This window comes from Helianthus annuus, chromosome 3 (genome assembly GCF_002127325.2).
Source record: "Helianthus annuus cultivar XRQ/B chromosome 3, HanXRQr2.0-SUNRISE, whole genome shotgun sequence".
Taxonomy (NCBI): Eukaryota; Viridiplantae; Streptophyta; class Magnoliopsida; order Asterales; family Asteraceae; genus Helianthus; species Helianthus annuus.
Window position 1 is genome coordinate 151,525,926 of NC_035435.2, and position 19,601 is coordinate 151,545,526.

The window sequence follows — 19,601 nt, forward strand, 5'->3', positions numbered from 1 at the left end:
TCATATCATCTAAAACTAACAAGCTAACACTTAACTAAGTAATTAACTAACAGAGTAACACTTAAAGATTACAAGATACAGCCTACTATTTAACTAGGAACTCAACCTACCTAAGAAGTTATATCAATACACAATTCGGTTATAATAATTAATAGAGTAAAATGCACGGATAGTCCTTGTGGTTTGGTGAAATTTTACCTTTAGTCCCCAACTTTTCAAAATTACACTCTTAGTCCCTGTGGTTTGACAAGTTGTTACTCGGATAGTCCCCAAAGCGGATAGAGGTTAGTTTTTCTGGTTAAGTGGGTGTGAAATGACAAGGACTATTCGAGTAACAACTTGTCAAACCACAGGGACTATCCGGGTAACCTTCATCCGCTTTGGGGACTATCCGAGTAACAACTTATCAAACCATAAGGACTAAGAGTGTAATTTTGAAAAATTGGTGATTAAAGGTGAAATTTCACCAAACCACAAGGACTATCCATGCATTTTACTCTAATTAATAAAGCTAATGTCAATAAAAAGCTATGTGATGTTTAGCATGCATTGTCGAACTGATTAAGGAGATCCATCCAAAAGGCAAAAACTATGAATCACTACATAACTCGACATGAATATCGACTAGGTTTCAATTGTATATACTTTACATAAAAATAATATCATTGGGCACAGGTTGCCACCCATCTCCCCTCTCATGCCCCTGATTTCTTAGCCTGATTCGATTTCAAAGTGAGTAATTCCTAAGAAAACAATGCTTAGTTTTAAAACCCGTAAAACAAATAAAGAATATTAATAAAAAAATATAAATTTATCCAAAAATATCAAAATAATAAGTTTTTTCTTATCTCCTCACTCTCATTTCGTATCACAAAAAATACTACATATATCAGATTTAAGCAATGAACTCTAAGGACAACATAAATACACATATATTTGCTGTAAATGTAATACAAAAGACGGATATGTACTCATCTATCTCATTCTCTTTACCCCTCACCAAATCATCAACCTATTACATACACGTATCCCATCCCGTTTCTCACCTTATATTTATTTAAAACCGACTATGTATTGAACACGCATCTAAACCAGATAAACCATCGTATTATTTATATTACACAAGAAAAAAACATAAAAATAAAATAAAAAGGACAATGAAGGGTGATTAAACAAGGACTAGACCATCTTCCATTCTCCCCCAAACACGACGCAAAATTCATCGCATTTTTAATCATCCCCTAAAATTTCAAATTCTGCACAACAACAATCGCAATCTGCACCGGTAATTCTTCATCTATATCTATATCCTCTCTCTCTCTCTATATATATATATATATGTATAATCATCTATTAAATTCACCAGAACAAAACAATTCGTTTTTCGGTTTTTCACAACTAAAACCCTAATTTGTCTCATCGTATCGATTAAACCTAGTTTCTTCAACGATTTCAACTGATTTTTGCGGTAACTGAAGTTTTCCTTCTGCAGATTTCGATTATTAGACAGGTGATTGATGAGAAAATGAGTAATCGACCGAGTACGCGCAACAAAAACAAGCGGCAACGATCGGATAATAATGCTGAAGTTATTTCTGATTTGTACAGGTGATTCAAGTTTGATTTTGTGTTTTTTATCGCTTGTAGTGTGCTAATGTTGTTGATTTTGGTTTTGTGATATGATTTTGGACGCACATTTTGTGTTTTGTGGATTGATTGTTATGTGTTGTTGTTGAATCTGAAAACCTAGATTTTTTTTTTTTTTTTTTTTTTGATGATGAAAAAAGTTTGATATAGTATGATCCTGTTATTATAGAACTTAGCATACATAATAACATGTTCAATCTACTAAAAAAATTAATTAAAGTCTGATTGTGTTTTGGAAAGAATGTTTCTTTCCTTTTAGGGTTTATTGGGTTGATATAGTTTACAATTACTGTTTTCTGTTGGTGTTTGCGGACCGGGGACCGGTTATCACAAGTTATATAAAAACTTTTGATTTATGTTATATAGTTTTGGACCTGGTAGCTTGGCTCGGATGGACTTTGTTTTATAGAATATTGAGTTTTGATTTTATATGGGACAACTTAACCTAGTACTCTTCGAATGCAGAACTGAGATAATTTATTTTTTTACAGATTTAACAGCAACATTTGGCTATTTTGAAGTATTTCTATGAAGTTTGGTGTCTATTTGATTTTTAATTGTAAGTTTTGATTATTTTGTTTTCTTGGTAGGAAAATTCACTTGTCTGGTGAAGTGTCAAAGGATGATATAAAGCAGCTATATATGTTTGGGAAGCCAGTTTGTAATCAAGGCTGTAGAGTGAATACGAAAGATAACCCTAATTGTTTTTGCGGGTTGATTCCACCACCCAACGGTAACCGAAAAACTGGATTATGGCAAAAGACTTCTGAAATTGTGTCATCAATGGGTGCGGATCCTTCTAAGGATCTTCGCGATTCACTCGACACGCCAGCTGGTTTAACAAATCTTGGAGCTACGTGCTATGCAAACAGCATACTCCAGTTTTTATACATGAATAAATCTTTCAGAGAAGGTGTATTGTCGGTTGAGGCAGAGGCTTTGGAACAACAGCCTGTTTTGAATCAAATTGCTCGACTTTTCGCACAGCTTCACACTAGTAAAATGGCTTTTGTTGATTCAGCTCCTTTTATTGAAGCACTGGCGTTAGATAATGGTATTCAGCAAGATAGTCATGAGTTCCTTACATTGCTTTTCTCATTGCTTGAACAATGTTTGAGTTGTTCAAAAGTTTCTAAGGCCAGAACTGTTGTTCAAGATCTCTTTCGTGGAGGTGTGTCGCATGTCACCAAGTAAGTTACATATTATATGATTTGTATGATTAATGATAATCAATTAATCATAATCACTTGATGTGGATGATGGTTTACCGTTTATATCTTTTGTTACTTATTGGGTACCCTAGGTGTTCAAAATGTGGGAACCAATCAGAAGCCTCATCAAATGTTGAAGATTTTTATGGTGTGGAACTGAATGTGAAGGGTTTAAAAGATCTAGATGAAAGTTTAGACGACTATCTGTCCATTGAAGAGCTTCAAGGAGATAATCAGTATTTTTGTAGTTCATGTGCAACTCGTGTAAATGCTACACGTAGCATCAAGCTGCAGTCACTGCCACCTGTTCTTATTTTCCAGCTTAAACGTTGTGTTTTCTTACCTAATGTAAGTTTGAGAGTACTTCTGATTTTTTAGAGTAAAATACCATTTTCATCTCTGAGGTTTGGCCAGTTTTGCGACTTTCGTTCAAAGGTTTATTTTTCCGCATCTGAATCCAAAAGGTTTGAAATCTTGCCATTTTCATCCAACTCGTTAACTCATCCATTTTCCTTCGTTAATTCAGGGGTATTTTTGTCTTTTTTGTTAACTTAAAGGGCAATTTGTTTTTTTTTCATGGGTATTCGGTGTTTTTACATGAAGTGAAAAAGACCGAATTGCCCTTTAAGTTAGCAAAAAAGATGGGAAAACCTTGACTTAACGGAGTAAAATGGACGAGATTTCAAACCTTTCGGATGTAGATGCGGAAAAACAAACCTTTAGACGAAAGTCGCAAAACTGACCAAACCTCAGGGGTGAAAATGGCATTTTACTCTTTTTTTATGCAAGTACTTTCTTGAACATTGAAATCAAATATCCTCATTGACACTCTTATATTCTTCACAGACTACAACGAAGAAGAAGATAACCTCTGCATTTTCTTTTCCTGGGCAAGTGGATATGACAAGATGGTTATCTGAACAAAGTGAATCTGAAATGCTATACGATCTATCTGCGGTTTTAATCCACAAGGGCTCTGCTGTTAACAGCGGCCATTATGTAGCTCATATTAAAGATCAAGATACAGGGTTATGGTGGGAATTTGATGATGAACTTGTTTCTGAATTGGGTCAACACCCTTTTGGTGGCGGTTCTTCTAATACGTCTACTAAACCTGTACAACCTATGCCAGGTGGACAATCTAGTTCTGCAGAACCCAATAGTGTTGTAAATGGAAACCATATGGGTGCTTCATCTTCTGAACCTAATACACATGTGCGAACATTCTCTTCGACCGATGCATATATGCTGATGTATTCTCTTAGGAATCAAACCAATGGTGATCAAAAACCTCAAATGGTATCTGGTGAACAGAAACTCAACGATGATGCTTATCTTCCACCTCATCTTTTGAAGCAAGTTATTGAGTTGAACAAATCGTATGTAGATTCTTGTCAACAATACAAAATCAAGAAAGATGCCAAGTTGGCACTCATTAATGAGAGACGACAGGAGGTTAGATCGGTAATCTCCGAAGCACCTGTTCAGTCACCCGTGGAGTCGTTTTGGTGGATATCGGTAGATTGGCTACGCCAATGGGCAGATAGCATCCAACCCACGTGAGTTTCAAATCTTTTTTACATTTTGTTTCTCTTTGGTTTTATGTTAAATTTCTATACGAAGCAGTTAATGGGGTAAAAAATGGGATATCGGTAATTTTAATATCATGCAGAATTTATATATATAGCAATTTAACACTAACAATTCAGTATACTCTCCTACCATTAACAAATTAACCTTTTGCAACTTGCAAAACACTAACAATTGTAGCAAGTAGGAACTGCTTAAGACTTAAAACACTAACAATTAACAATTAAGACTTAAAACACTAATAGCAGCAATAAGAAGAAAGACGAATGGTTGAACTAAGAAGAAAGGTACTGATTGTGAAAATCGGTGATATATCGGTCAATATCGCTGATAATATTGGTACCGATATTCTGACCGATATTTTGCACCGGTATCTCACCAGGGGACCGATAACCGGTGATATATCGGCGATACTAACTGCATAGTTTCTATATGATTCATATGTGATGGTTTTATTTTTGTGCAGCATGATTGACAACACACCAATTCAATGTTTGCATGGGAAAGTACCGGTTTCAAAGGTTAGCTCCATGAAACGGTTATCAGCCAAGGCTTGGAATACAATATCTTCTAAGGTACCTTACCACACGATATTAAATATATCTATATACTATCTAGTATTTCTCATAGCTGATTGTAGTTTTTATGATATATGTAAATCAAGTATGAAGGGGGTCCCGCATTGGGTGAAGATGACTGCTGCATTGAGTGCCTTAAGGAAACAGCACGTTCTACAGTAAGCGCAGATAGCTATAGAGACGGAAGAACATTAATGAGAGAACTTGCTGAATCAGCACTTGCTGGGAAATGTCATGATGGACAATTGTACTATGTTTCCAAGTCATGGTACGGCTTTAATAATACCCGTTGCATACTTTGGCCAACCACTAAAACTTATGTATCTGTAATAAATTGTAGGTTGAGTCAATGGGTACGAAGACGAAATGCTGACTTACCTTGTGAAGCCGATACAGGACCAACAGCTTCAATCAGGTGCCCACATGGATCACTTATGCCTGAACAAGCTCCTGGAGCCAAGCGGGCCCTAGTACCGGAAAATTTGTGGCTTTTTATTTATAAATCTGCCAATGAAGTAAAGCCTGATGATATGATTGGCTGTTCGGTTTTTCCTTCTGACTCTGATGTATGCCCTCAGTGCTGCGTTGAACTCACTGAAGTGACATGCATGGAAGATAGCCTAAGGTGGTTTAAATGATTAAATAATTAAATAATTAAATTAAATATCTTCTTAGGTAATTTGTATATTATGTTTGACTAAAACTGTTTTTCGTTGACTTTGTTTTTCAACATGTAGGGATTTTAAGCTGAAACAACGTCAATCTCATGAAAAGTTAGCTTTTGGAAAAAGTGTACCGCTTATGTCTGAAAACAAGTACTACTTGTTTCCTACTTCTTGGCTTTCGAAATGGCGATCGTACATCACAGCAGTTGGAAAGAATGCATCTTCTATTGAAGAACCAGAAAACTTGAATGCCGCCATTGAATCACTGAAATGTGAACAGGTTTTTTTTTGTAGTTTAAAAGAATCTTGTTTACATTTTTTTCAACTGTTTGGAGTTTGGTATTATATGGCATTGATTTTATAATCTAAAACAGCATTCAAGACTTCTTCATAGACCTCCTAGTCTTATACGGAAACGTGGTGTAATTCTTCAAAAGGCCCCCAATGTAAGTTCATAATTTGTTTTAGAGTAAAATGCCATTTCGTCGCTGAGGTTTGGTCAGTTTTGCGACTTTTGTCCAATGGTTTGTTTTTTCGCATCTGAATCCAAAAGGTTTGAAACTTTGCCATTTTTATCCGACTCGTTAACTCCATCCATTTTTCTCCATTAAGTCATGGGTATTCTCGTCTTTTTTGTTAACTTAAAGGGCAATTGGTCTTTTGAATACTTGTACGTTATGCTAAATGCTTGTACATAAAGTGAAAAAGACGAATTGCCCTTTAAGTTAAAAAAGGACGGAAATACCCCTAACGTAACAAAGAAAAATGGATGGAGTTAACGAGTCAGATGAAAATGGCAAGATTTCAAACCTTTTGGATCCAGATGCGGAAAAACAAACCTTTGGACGAAAGTCGCAAAACTGGCCAGACCTCAGGGATGAAAATAGCATTTTACTCTTTCTTTTATAATTTTTTTAAGTGCTTTTGTAGCAACCAAAATTGATGATTGTGCAGGTAGACGAACTGACAATTATTACTGAAAATGACTGGACATTATTCTGCAAGGACTGGAACGTTAATGAGGAAAGAGGCATACTTGCTGAAATCGATTTAAGCGTTGAAGATAGTTTGTTGGGGGCGTCTGAAGATACGCCAATCACAGAGGAAAACGTTAACCCTCTTGATGAGGCAAATGGTGAGACCGAGTCTCAGGGGCCCACAGTGAAAACTATTCCAGAGGTATATTTAATTTCCAAAAATAAAGAGTACTTTGTATGATGGTTTTCTCACGTAAGTTATTACAGGTGTGTGAAGATTGTATTGGTGAAAGAGAGAGCTGTGAACTAGTGAGGAAACTAAACTACTGTAACGAGGATATATGCATTTGCTTTGTTCGCGGAAAAGAAAAAGAACCGCCAAAGTATATCCTAGAAGGTTCTGGAAACATGTTAGAGCCAAATAATCGCCGAATCTCTAAACGTTCTAGAAGGACATCTTATGGGAACTCAGTAAACTTAAATGTTTCTGGCACTACAACTCTATATGAACTCAAGATGATGATTTGGCAATCTTTTGGGGTATGATTTCTTATTTATTTATCGCCAACTTTCTTGCTCTGGAACCAAGATTAACCGAGTTGAGTTTTTGCAGATCGTTAAGGAAAACCAGATACTTCACAAAGGTTCGAAGATCGTTGATGGGGAAACTGCTACTCTTGCTGATGTGTGTATATTCCCCGGAGATGTTTTATGGGTTACCGATTCAGAGATCCATGAGAACCGTGACATTGCTGGTAATTAATAGTTTAATACTACACGAGTAGCATGAGTATATGTTTTATTCGTGTTTGCTTATTTTTTACTCGTTTTTTAATTTTTTATTTGTTTTTTCAGAAGAGCTTTCTGATACGAAAATGGAGGTGCAGCAATCAGAGGGGGGTTTCAGAGGAACACTTTTGACATCGAATATAGGGACACAGGCTGTGTCTCAAGGATGCTACAATTAAGCAGAATCGATCACTTGAAATGTTTTATATCTCAAGTATTATTGTATATCAGAAGAGAAACTGACAAATTTTGGTAAATATTCATACCTAACCTCTTATCTTTTATCTTATTGTGATGAGTAAATTACGTTTTTTGCCCCTGTGGTTATATCACTTTTACTATATTAGCCCAAAATAAGAATTTTTAACATATCTGCCCCTATGGTCTCTATAACTAACCATTTTGGCCCCTAAGTCTAACCATTTTGGCCCCCATGATCTCTAGACTTGGGGGCCAAAATGGTTAGTTATAGAAACCATGGGGGCAGATATGTTAAAAATTCTTATTTTGGGCTAATATAGTAAAAGTGATATAACCACAGGGGCCAAAAACGTAATTTACTCTATTGTGATTTATGACATAAGTGTAACTTAAATTCTTGTTGGTTTATTTGTTTCAGTGGGATTGCAAGTTTTTGTGAATCCAAAGTCGGTTGTTGAAGATCTGGTTTCTGCACATTTTCTAAAAGTTTGTAAAATTCTGAGTTTGGAAAAACCGTGTTTTTTGGTTATTTTGGTACCTTTAGTGACCCATTTAACGGTCTTATTTTGCTACAGAGCTCTACATATAATGTACCTATTAGTGGTTGTGTCGTGGCAATGGCATTGACCGGTTTTTCATGTTTATGATTCCGCATGTATTTGGTCATTGTTATAATTTAAGCTATAGCATGGGTGGTCAAAACGAGTAATTGTGGTCCAGGTTAAATCGGTTGGTTCTGGTTAAGGGTTTGCAGTTATACCTGCCTTGTCAATTTAACTTGAGAAAATGAAGGTGGCTCGTTTTGCACTCGTGTAGTCAGAGCCATAGTGTAGATTTTCAGGCATAAATTTTGATCGTTTAAAGGTTTGTTTTGGCTTGCAAGCTTAACTATGCTCAATATACGTAAAAGGCTGGGTTTGAGCTCATTTATCTAAATAATCTCTATTTTAGACCCAAAGTTGTAAAAATTTGGCTTAGCTTAAAGTTTTACCAGATCAATCTAAAATAGCTTACGAATTTAGATAATTGAGCTAGAGCTTACACCGTTTAAGCTTCAAAATTGACTTCATTTAGATTATGGGGTGTGGAGGGGCTTGGGTTGGAGGCATTACTTGACACGTGGCAGGTGTGGGCTCTATCAGTCCACACCCAAAAAAGTGGAGTGTGGAAGGGGCGTGGTCAGGCCGGCGTTGTGGAAGGGGCTAGCCAAACGGTCATCAACATCCAGCCAACCATTGCCAGCGACGTCACCCCAAGCCAGCGGCCCACGCCAATCACTATTGCTACGCCAAGCGGGCAACACCCAACGTTAAAGGGCCAACAACGCCCCTTGGCCACGCCCACACCCACCAGTCTTAAGCAATTGAGCTCTAATTTAAACACTCGTCCAAGCTCGACTCAGTTTGAGTTTTTACCGAATAAACTTGGGAACGATGCGTCTCATATACACTCGTGTGTTCACCCATCTACTCATATACACAAGTGCCTACATAAATTTTTTTTTTGAAAGGAAAACTTCATAAGTGCCTACATAAATGATTACGGTAAAGCTCACTTGATATAATGAATGATCTATGGATACCTTTTAATGTGATTGAGAAAACTTCTCTTTAATCTTAAATTCTTAATGATAATTTGAAAGTACTACACAATAAATATGATAAGTCTTAATCTTTGATAACATCACACCATACTAAGTTCATAAGATGTGTTGGCCATGTTAACAAAATTTCTCCATTGAGCCGTATCTCGGACGGATCTTCAAGCAACATGCAAAAAGGCTAGCAACATGACCCACATGGAAAGTCAACCATATCTAGATTTTGTCCGATTCACAAACATTGTTCGCGCCTAAACATTTTACAAACAAAGCATGCTGATCTTTGGTCCCCATTAAGGTTATAAGCCAACCCAATACGATCTTCCATTACAATTGTGTATAGGAGATGCAGTCGGAGATGTCACACACCACTCATACCAAACCTACATCACATTAAAAAGAATCGCGTAAAATTTATAGGTGGCAAAAGAGTTGGTCGAGTGATGTGTCGAAAACAATTTACCTTGGTACTACCACAACACCGCCAAATGTGAAAATCCAAGGGTGATCCCGCCTTCACATACACGGGTGACCTTAGCGGGAAGAATATTGGAAACCTGCACCATCAACATGAATATGTAAAATAACCCTGAAACCAAACGTAAAAGGGGAATTGGCCTGTAATAATCCCACCTAGACCTTATTGGCCATTAATAATCCCACCTCATAATATTCCCCCCATTAGTCCCACCTTTCACCTATTTTTCCTACAATGGTCCCCCGTTAAATAAACTTAACGGAGTTAAGTTTTTTTCCAGATAACAAACAGATTTTTAGGGCTTTTGATCAGAACGATGATACGAGTCCATTGATGTAAAACTTACTTCGAAATGGTGCTCCAAGTGACTTGATTTTGGTTAGTTGGAAATTTAAACACCCGAATTGAAGCGACGTTTTCATCGTTTGGAGCACCGTTTCGAAACAAGTTTTACATCAATGGACTCGGATCCTCGTTCTAATCAAAAGCCCTAAAAAAATGTTTGTAATTTGGAAAAAAACTTAACTCCGTTAAGTTTTTTTAACGGGGGACCATTATAGGAAAAATAGGTGAAAGGTGGGACTGGTGGGGGGAATATTTTGAGGTGGGATTATTAATGGCCAATAAGGTCTAGGTGGGATTATTACAGGCCATATTCCCAACGTAAAATTATGAAAAAATGAAACAGGTGCTAAAAAGAGAGATCATTTATGGAAGCACACCAGCTAAACATATTTGGTGTTGCAGTTGTCGGTTCGATCCCGAGATGTACATCTTTGTAAAGTACCGCATCGAAATAGCCAGCAAATCCTATATACAGATGTTAAAGGTTATAACTTTATAAGCTCCAAGATTATGCTCTTAGTTGACAAAACGAATCACTATTGGATCCAAACAATCACTATACCATGAACAATAAATGATCCAGTCTCAATTGGGATCTCAAACCGAAGCTTCTTGTACCGTTGATTACTTTTATCGGGTGAGTAGTTTGGATGGGTAAAAGTAAAGACCTAACAAAAATTAACAGATAAAAGTCATCATAGTTTAGTGAAACATTACGCACTTTTTAAGTTTAGTCAAACAGTCAACTCACAGCTTGAGATGGAGAAAGTTTGGCCAGACGGTGCAGCTTTACAACGTATGCAGTTTCGAAGTGTAAAAGATCTTTGTGCAATTTGACCTGCAATTTATTCATTAAATAAATGATATATTATACAACTTAAATTAAATGGGCTGATAAAATTTACAAAAGCAACTTACATCATTATACAACTTTGATGTAGTCACGGGCTGTATAAAACTTGTATACCTGACACAAACCAAGAAATAAAAAAATCCATAAATAATTAACAAATAACCAACAAAACTTGACCGGTAAATTACAAAAATCATCCTTTATGTATGTCACTTATTGCAAACTGTGTCCTTTATCTTCAATAATTACAGAAAACGTACTCGATGTTTGCAAACCATTGCAAGTTATGTCCTTTAGCCCTAACTCAGTTAATTTTTGTGGTTAAATCTGACCAAACGGACCCCACATGAGGGTATTTTGGTCATTTTACTCTCATGTGAGGTCCATTTGGTCAGATTTAATCACAAAAATTAACTGAGTTAGGGCTAAAGGACATAACTTGCAATGGTTTGCAAACATCGAGTACGTTTTCTGTAATTATTGAAGACAAAGGACACAGTTTGCAATAAGTGACATACATAAAGGACGACTTTTGTAATTTACTCTTAACATAATGTACATACGATGATGGAATTGAAATCCCGTCTGGCTTTAGAAACCGTTGAGCTCCATCAAGACACTCAGGTGACAACTCATTGTCACCAAAAGAACCAAGTAATTCACTGACCTAAATTCAAATACACCAAAACTGTAAAATTTATATTATCAAATAACCAATAAAAGTGCACAATAGGCTAATTGACAAAAGTGCATACCAAAATGTCGGCTTTTTCCGGGGCTTCCCAGCAACGCATGTCACAAGATATTATCGTCACCATATTTTCCCAACCCTCTAATTTTACTAAGCTCTATTACAAAAAAATATATATATATAAATTATAAATAAATACAAGTTAATAGGCAGACTTTATTGAAATAGGAATATTATATATTTAGTGATACAAGCACTTGAGAAACAACTTACATGAAGTGTAACAACTGCATTTGGATTCTTTTCTACAGCATAAACTTTTAATTTACGCCCAGTTTCTTCAGCAGCCTATTCACAAATAAACAAAGACAAAAGATAACCCAAATCAACCCATTCATAAGTAAATAAGCCAATAATACCACCTTTACCATATATGCATTACCTGTAAAGATGCTCTAACAAGAGGTCCTCGCCCAGCACCTACAACCATCAATACCTGCACAACGGTTAGGGTTAGACAAAGCACGCATCTGAAGTTAAGCAACTGTTAGAAAAATACACGCAAAACAGATAACTTTTTAATAACGGAGAAAACAGTCAAACAGTTGAGTAAAGCTTACAACGGTTGTCGTAGATGCATTCTCATCGGGGATCCTATCCACCAACGCTTTACTGACTGCCCTTTGGTACTGCCAATCACAAGTGTACGTTAATAACATAGTTATCGATAGCGAATAGCGACAAATAGCGACGAGATACCTATATGCTACGTAGCGATAGCGACGAAATAGCGCCCGCTATTTTGTGTTTAGCGATAAGGTAGTTAAAAATTTAAGAAATAAAAAATAGCTAATTGTAATTTGTTTTATATATATATAATGTTAATTTTATACTTTTTATGTATAGATTTTGAAGTTTAAGGATCAAATGTAAATTAGTGATGATAGAGGGGGTTAAATGTTAAAATACACAAGCTATTTTTACACTTTTATGTAATTTTTTACAAGTTTTAGGGACTATATGTTAACTAGTGAAAAGATAGAGGGGTTAAAGGTTAAAATCCAAAAGATTATTTAACCCTAAAAAGCGCCGCTCTTATTCTTCTTCTCTTCTTCTTCCTGACTTGAGACTGCAGCCGCTCATTCTTCTTCTCTTCTTCTTCTTCCTGACTTCCGGTAGGTTTCCGGCAGAAATTACAGCACCGGAGCCGGAATTCGTGGTCGGAATCCTGCTACAATGACGCTATTTTCCCGCTTTTCAGGCGCTACAGCAACTTAGCGCTCATCTACCTATTCGCATCGCTATTCGCTATTGCGCCCGCAATGGTCGCAATTGATAACTATGGTTAATAAGCATTAACAAACATGAATATGTGAGAATCTTGAGTCACCATTTAAAACCAACAAAGTATGAGATACCTGAATGTATTTGACGCTGTCCTTTTCAAATGTTTCATACGTTTGTGCTTCAAGATTATCCATGAGAGGCTGCGATGAAAAGAAAAGTGAATAACTGCAAGCATATCAAATAAAGAAATTTATAAAACCAAAACGAAAAAACGTGCACAAAGAACTTACTTGCAAAGGAGATTGTAAAAAGTCCCTGTAACCAAGCTGCATAATTAAATAGAGGTCAACATTAATACAATACAATTGTAAAAGAAAAAAATCTGGCATTTGTAAAAACAGTTCAATAATGGTCGGGTTGAAAATCTAGCCTCGAAACGCTCTTGTTCCGGAAGGGGTTCCATCTTCTGATATAAATAGCCAACATAGTCCAAATACGACCTTATTTCATGTCGTTGAGCTTCTGTTTAAAGGAACATTAAACAAAACCTCCATTATCGATTTATGTTGTTCTAATATCTTGATGTTTTGCCACCAAAAAGGAAACTTACGTTGGGTGTAATTATCAGTTTGGCCAGAAGCTGATGCTGAGCTTCCGACAGGAAGATTGTGCACTGCCTTTCCAGAAAGCACTATCTAAAAAAATTTGAACGAAAACTAGTTAATCATGGTGGATTTAAAAACAGTATCAGAAAAAGAAAAGTGGACAGAAAAGCAAATATACATACCTGTATTGAATAGTAAAAGAAACCGCTCAACAGTTTCTGATGACGCTTGGAGAGACAAGGGTAGCCCCGTGCATTTGTTAAGAAAGACTACGACAGTCGAAAAAAAGTGTTACTTTGAAATATAAAATTTCAGATTGGATCAGAAGAAGAAGAAGATAAATACTCGTTAAAAGTCCGTACATCGGTATGAACAATGGCTGCCTTGACAGGCTCTCCAAACCAACGCCCGAGTGAATTTACTGACGGTAGTGAAGACCTGCCAACACATGTGTAACTTAAAAATTAACGCTCATAAAAATACAGTTAGCAAAGTTTAGCAATGTATACGTTGATGCTTAGTGACCATATAACAGATTAACAGACAGCTGTATAAATTATATGATCGCATAAAGAAAGCTAGTCTACTCACAGAACATCAAGGGCAACTGACAGCTGACTGTGATGTTCACATAATTCACGAAAAGAATTCCATAATTCCCAAGAGTCAGTAGGCTCTACTACCTATAAAGTCACAATTTACAAATTAAAAAATATATATATATAGATATATATATAGGGTGGGGTTCTAGAGTGAACACTAGTGTATTTGCGAACTGAGTGAACAAATCCTAGCCATTGATATACACACGTGTATGGCCATGATTAGTTCACTCAGTTCGCAAGCTACACTAGTGTTCACTCTTGAACCTAATCCTATATATATATATATATGTGAAAAATCAGTTCTTTTAAAAGTAAAAGGTTACTCACCATGCCATCAGAAGTCCCATTCACGGAATCATCATCATTGTCGTCAGATTTCACTAGAGGAATCCTAAGCCACAACTTCAGAACAAAATGAAGAATAAGAATTTAAGATAAAGAAAAGAAGAAGTATAACAATGTGAAAAGACAACTACTAATACCTGCATGTTATTAAGGTTTTCAAGAATCTGGTTCACAAATCTTGCATAATTAGCACAAGATTTCCCCTTCGGTGTAGGAAGAAGACAAGCCTAAAGTAGAACAAACATACTTAAGTTCGAAAGCTAGCATGCATAAAAAAATTGAACAATCTATTAGTTTCTTCAACAGCTAACAATGCAACCGAAACCATTGTGCATGTTTTAAAACCTGTAAAGACAGATGAGAAGCCCAAGCCAACTCTTGCTTCAAAGCAATTTCAGAATCCTCTCGAAGAACATCATCGTCGGAATCCAAGTCAATCCATGAGCTAATCTTGCCTGATAAGATATAGAAACCATTACAATTGCTGCTAAAAAGATCTTTGTTTATGTTTTCTTTTTTAAAATATTAAACAACTATGGGATAAGGTTATACCAACAACATGACTACTCCATTGTGCTGGGCTTAACACCAAATCAGATCCAGCAAAAGGAAGCACACTTGACTCCCTGTTAGCACTATTAACCATACTAGCCCTGTATCCAGGCTCCATCTGAAACACAATATCAAGACTCGTAACTTATTTCATAAATAACATTCTTTCATTAATTCAATACCAACCAAATTTTGCATATGATGTGCTCACTAAACCCATATTTAGAGGTGCAAACGAGCCGAGCCACTCGCAAGCTACTCGAGCTTGACTCAAAAAAAAAACCTCAAAACGAGCCGAGCTTAAACGAGCCCAAGCTTCACTTATCAGCTCGGGCAGGCTCGTGAGCCTAAACGAGCCCACTGTTTTTAAATTTTTTAATTAATATATTAAAATTAAAAATATACTCAAAGAATAACAATTATTATTTATAAAAGGAAAAATTACAAGTTTTGTCCTTTATCTTTATACCACTTTTCAGTCGGTATCCTTTTTAACGAATGTTGACAGGCGGTGTCCTTTAGTAGGTATTTTGTTGCAAGTTTAGTCCTTTACACCCAACCCAGTTAAAAAACCTTGTTAATTGTTGGGTGTAAAGGACTAAACTTGCAACAAAATACCTAGGTAAAGGACTAAACTTGCAACAAAATACCTAGTAAAGGACACCGCCTGTCAACAATTAACAGGGTTTTTTTAACTGGGTTGGGTGTAAAGGACTAAACTTGCAACAAAATACCTAGTAAAGGACACCGCCTGTCAACATTCGTTAAAAAGGACACCGCCTGAAAAGTGGTATAAAGATAAAGGACAAAACTTGTAATTTTTCCTTTATAAAACTATGAAATAAAGTACTAAATTATATATAAGCTAATAGATAATTAAGGAGTCGAGCCCGAGCCAAGCTCGAGCTTGAAAAACTACCTACAAGCCAAGCCCGAGCTTCATAAGTAAAACAAGCTAGAGTTCGAGCCTCGGCTGCACCCCTACCCATATTCAAGACCAAAAAACAATATTTCCACATTGATTATTACCAAGTTCAATCAGTATGTCCAAAAAACCTAGCTTGAAATCACCATTACCAATTTCCAAAATTTTAACAACAAAATGTTAAATTTGCTGTTTTTACATCCGTAAAAAGCATAGATCATTGCACACAATGATACCAGATGAAACAGAACAACAAGATACAACACATATAACGAAACATATGCAAATGTAACTAACTAACTAACCAAAGGAGCTACAACAAAGTCAAAACCGCCATTGATGTTGTATGAAAGAACATGAGGCATGTCATCATTGAACTCAGTCTCGACTCCACAGTATCTGGAGTCGCTTTTGTCACCTAAATTATCTCCCAACGGCATTTTGCACAGTGCGAGATCGAAGGTTTCAGTGATTTGGTAGGGTTTTAGTTTACCGGAAATGGAGAATGGCTAGGGTTTAGGGTTTTTAATTGACGAAGCCTTTGTTGTCGTCATTTTAGGTGAATTACAATATTCCCCTGTTTCACAAATGTTTTGAATTTTCAGTCCCTGTATTCAAAGTTGTCTTCTGAATTAGTCCCCGTATAAAATATACATGGATGGGTAATTGGTACCGGATGCCGTATTGTACAAATCGAATTTTGGTGCCCATTTTTTGGTGTTTTTTTGGAAACGGTGCTTTTGGTTCAGTACGGTACGGTATTTTACCTGTTTTTTGTTATTTTCGAGATCGGTACTTTCGGTTGAATTTGGGCCTTGGCATGCTCCTAAAACACCAGGTCAGGCAAGACTTTAAATAGGTTGAATGATTGTGTGTTTATATAGAGTAAATTACGTTTTTGGTCCCTGTGGTTATATCTATTTTACTCTATTAGTCCAAAATTTTTAACATATCTACCACATGGTCTCTATAACTAACCATTTTGGCCCCTAAGTCTAGAGATCATGGGGGCCAAAATGGTTATTATAGAGACCATGGGGGCTAAAATGGTTAAACTTGGGGGGCCAAAATAGTTAGTTATAGATACAATGGGGGCATATATGTTAAAAAAATTTATTTTAGGCTAATATAGTAAAAGTGATATAACCACAAGGACCAAAAACGTAATTTACTCGTTTATATATGTTTAACATTGCATAAGAGGAAAATATGATTTTCAGTAATCAACCCAACTCATAAACTTTTCCAACTGATAAATAGGTTGAATGATTGTGTGTTTATCTATATATAATTAAAAATTTAGTTATATGAACTATTTTACAACCTTCATTAATGAGACTCTTAAATACATTCTTTCTTCAAATTAATAAAATTAATATTATAATTGTAACAAATTAGACTTAAATATATAATTAAAAATTTAGAATTTAGTTATATGAACTATTTTACAACCTTCATTAATGAGACTCTTAAATACATGAATCTCTTAAATACATTCTTTCTTCAAATTAATAAAATTAATATTATAATTGTAACAAATTAGACTTAAAATAAAATTAAAAATTTAGAATTTAGTTATATGAACTATTTTACAACCTTCATTAATGAGACTCTTAAATACATGAGTCTCTTAAATACATTCTTTCTTCAAATTAATAAAATTAATATTATAATTGTAACAAATTAGACTTAAAATAAAATTAAAAATTTAGAATTTAGTTATATGAACTATTTTACAACCTTCATTAATGAGACTCTTAAATACATGAGTCTCTTAAATACATTTTTTCTTCAAATTAATAAAATTAATATTATAATTGTAACAAATTAGACTTAAAATAAAATTAAAGATAACGTAACTGAATTAATGGAATTAAAGGAATTTTAAAGGAATTAAAGGAATAAAAAACTTTAAACATTTACTTTAAAATATATGTGTGTTAACTCTTCATCTCCTTTGGTTAGACTTAAAATAAAAATAAAGATAACGTAACTAAATTAATGGAATTAAAAAAGAAATTAGAATTACAATAATTAAAGATAACATAACTGAAATAATAGAATTAAAGTAACTGAATTAATTGAATTAAAGGAGAAATTAGAATTACAATAATTAAAGATAACATAACCGAAATAATAGAATTAAAGGAATTTTAAGAACAACTCTTCATCTCCTTCCATCATTTGGTTGACCCCAAGTCTCAATATATTCTTCCCATTCGATGCGTTTCTACAATCAACAACAAACAAAACAATGTCGAAGAGGGCATTATCAGAGGTTTCTTCTACTAACTACAGAGAATACAAAAGACTTCTAACAACGCCGGTTTCAGGCCCAGTCAACGGGTCAAACAAGATCCATATTCCCAAACAAGAGTGCACGAGTTCAGTTAGGTCATATGATCCAATTCTTGAAGTAATAAATCTATCCGATGATGATGAAGTTGAATCTCCATGTTCCAAGACCGATACATCGGCCAATAAATCGCAAACGACACGTGAGTCCACTGTGGTCGTTGAGAATGTTTGTGGTGAATTTAGATCGGTGGATGAAGATTGGTTTGAGAAATACGGAGGGATGATTGTTGATGAGAATGGGTTTTTTCTTGGTGAATTTAGACGATTGGATGAAGAGCTTTACATTAATATAACCATAGACTGAATATTGATTCATGATTTTGGTCTGTAATATGTTTACTCTATTTTAAAATTAGGAGGCTATCACAGTCGGAAACTTGAGTTCGTAAATATAAAAGTGCATTGTTCTACATTAAAAATATAAAACTTTCAACTATAATTGATTGATTTCCATAAACAATGTAGTTGTGCATATTTATTTTTGGATAACCGTCTACATAAATTTTTCGTGCTTTTCCTTCGTAGGCCTGCTTATGCAGATTTGGATTCAGAAGAAACAGTTGACAGTGACCCATATGAAAGGTATACCGTCTGCACTTGGTGTTAGTGATGAAAACCCATGCTACTTTTCGATGCATATATACGTAAACATAGTATACCATTTTTAATACTTTTCTTTTTCTTATTTCACTACAGTCAGTTGGCTGGTGATGGGATTGGGGATGACGGTGGCATGCGTTAGTTAAAGTTTGGTCTATGTGTTATCCAATAAGATAGGAATGCGTGCGAGAGTTTATGCGTTTTTCTTTTTTCCGTTTCATGTTTTTTTCCTTGGAAGACATCTTTTTACACTTCTTTTTTGCCGGCAAGTTTTGCCAACGAAACAACTTATGGTCCATGCTTTAATAAAGTTTAAGCACGCCCCTTTGTAGGCGTATTGTCTTACATATTATGCACCGACCGTGTAAAACGTCTTACCACAAACAAACAATAACTATTATTCATGCCGTGCATCGCACGGGCTTTCTCCCTAGTATATATAATAGCTTTTTGTGATAGAGTAAATTTAAGGAATATTTAATCTTAAGTAACTAATTTTACTTATTGTTTCATTGAATTTACTAATAACATCTATCTATACTATATAGTGTATAGGGAATGGTATTTTAAGATATTTAAAATTTAAGAATTTTTTTCAGTTTCATGCGTAAAGTATAACCCTAAAATAAGGGTAAATTAGTTTTTCAAACATTAATTACATTTCCTCATCTTTATTACAATTTAATCCCTCATTTTTAA

General features: G+C 35.2%; 2 protein-coding genes across 2 annotated transcripts; one reads left to right on the plus strand and one right to left on the minus strand.

Annotated features, from left to right (window-relative positions):
* The first annotated feature begins 1,134 nt into the window (after positions 1-1,134).
* On the plus strand, positions 1,135-8,302 carry LOC110930142 (ubiquitin carboxyl-terminal hydrolase 26). The gene is made up of 15 exons (XM_022173373.2): positions 1,135-1,285; positions 1,493-1,608; positions 2,238-2,837; positions 2,951-3,206; positions 3,705-4,417; positions 4,915-5,023; positions 5,113-5,294; positions 5,367-5,651; positions 5,764-5,971; positions 6,066-6,137; positions 6,646-6,870; positions 6,936-7,208; positions 7,282-7,423; positions 7,524-7,709; positions 8,077-8,302. The coding sequence occupies exons 2-14, from the start codon at positions 1,526-1,528 to the stop codon at positions 7,634-7,636; spliced, it is 3,261 nt and encodes a 1,086-aa protein (XP_022029065.1). The 5' UTR covers positions 1,135-1,285; positions 1,493-1,525; the 3' UTR covers positions 7,637-7,709; positions 8,077-8,302.
* A 947-nt stretch (positions 8,303-9,249) lies between these two features.
* Positions 9,250-16,523, minus strand: LOC110930143 (protein arginine N-methyltransferase 1.5). The gene is made up of 23 exons (XM_022173375.2): positions 16,250-16,523; positions 15,020-15,137; positions 14,813-14,922; positions 14,605-14,694; positions 14,450-14,524; positions 14,109-14,200; positions 13,880-13,955; positions 13,700-13,786; positions 13,523-13,607; positions 13,343-13,434; positions 13,203-13,238; positions 13,044-13,112; positions 12,246-12,314; positions 12,068-12,121; positions 11,899-11,973; positions 11,690-11,782; positions 11,498-11,601; positions 11,000-11,048; positions 10,833-10,919; positions 10,644-10,749; positions 10,459-10,546; positions 9,722-9,815; positions 9,250-9,641 (listed from the first exon to the last, which is right to left on the minus strand). The coding sequence occupies exons 1-23, from the start codon at positions 16,382-16,384 to the stop codon at positions 9,558-9,560; spliced, it is 1,968 nt and encodes a 655-aa protein (XP_022029067.1). The 5' UTR covers positions 16,385-16,523; the 3' UTR covers positions 9,250-9,557.
* Positions 16,524-19,601: the final 3,078 nt, after the last annotated feature.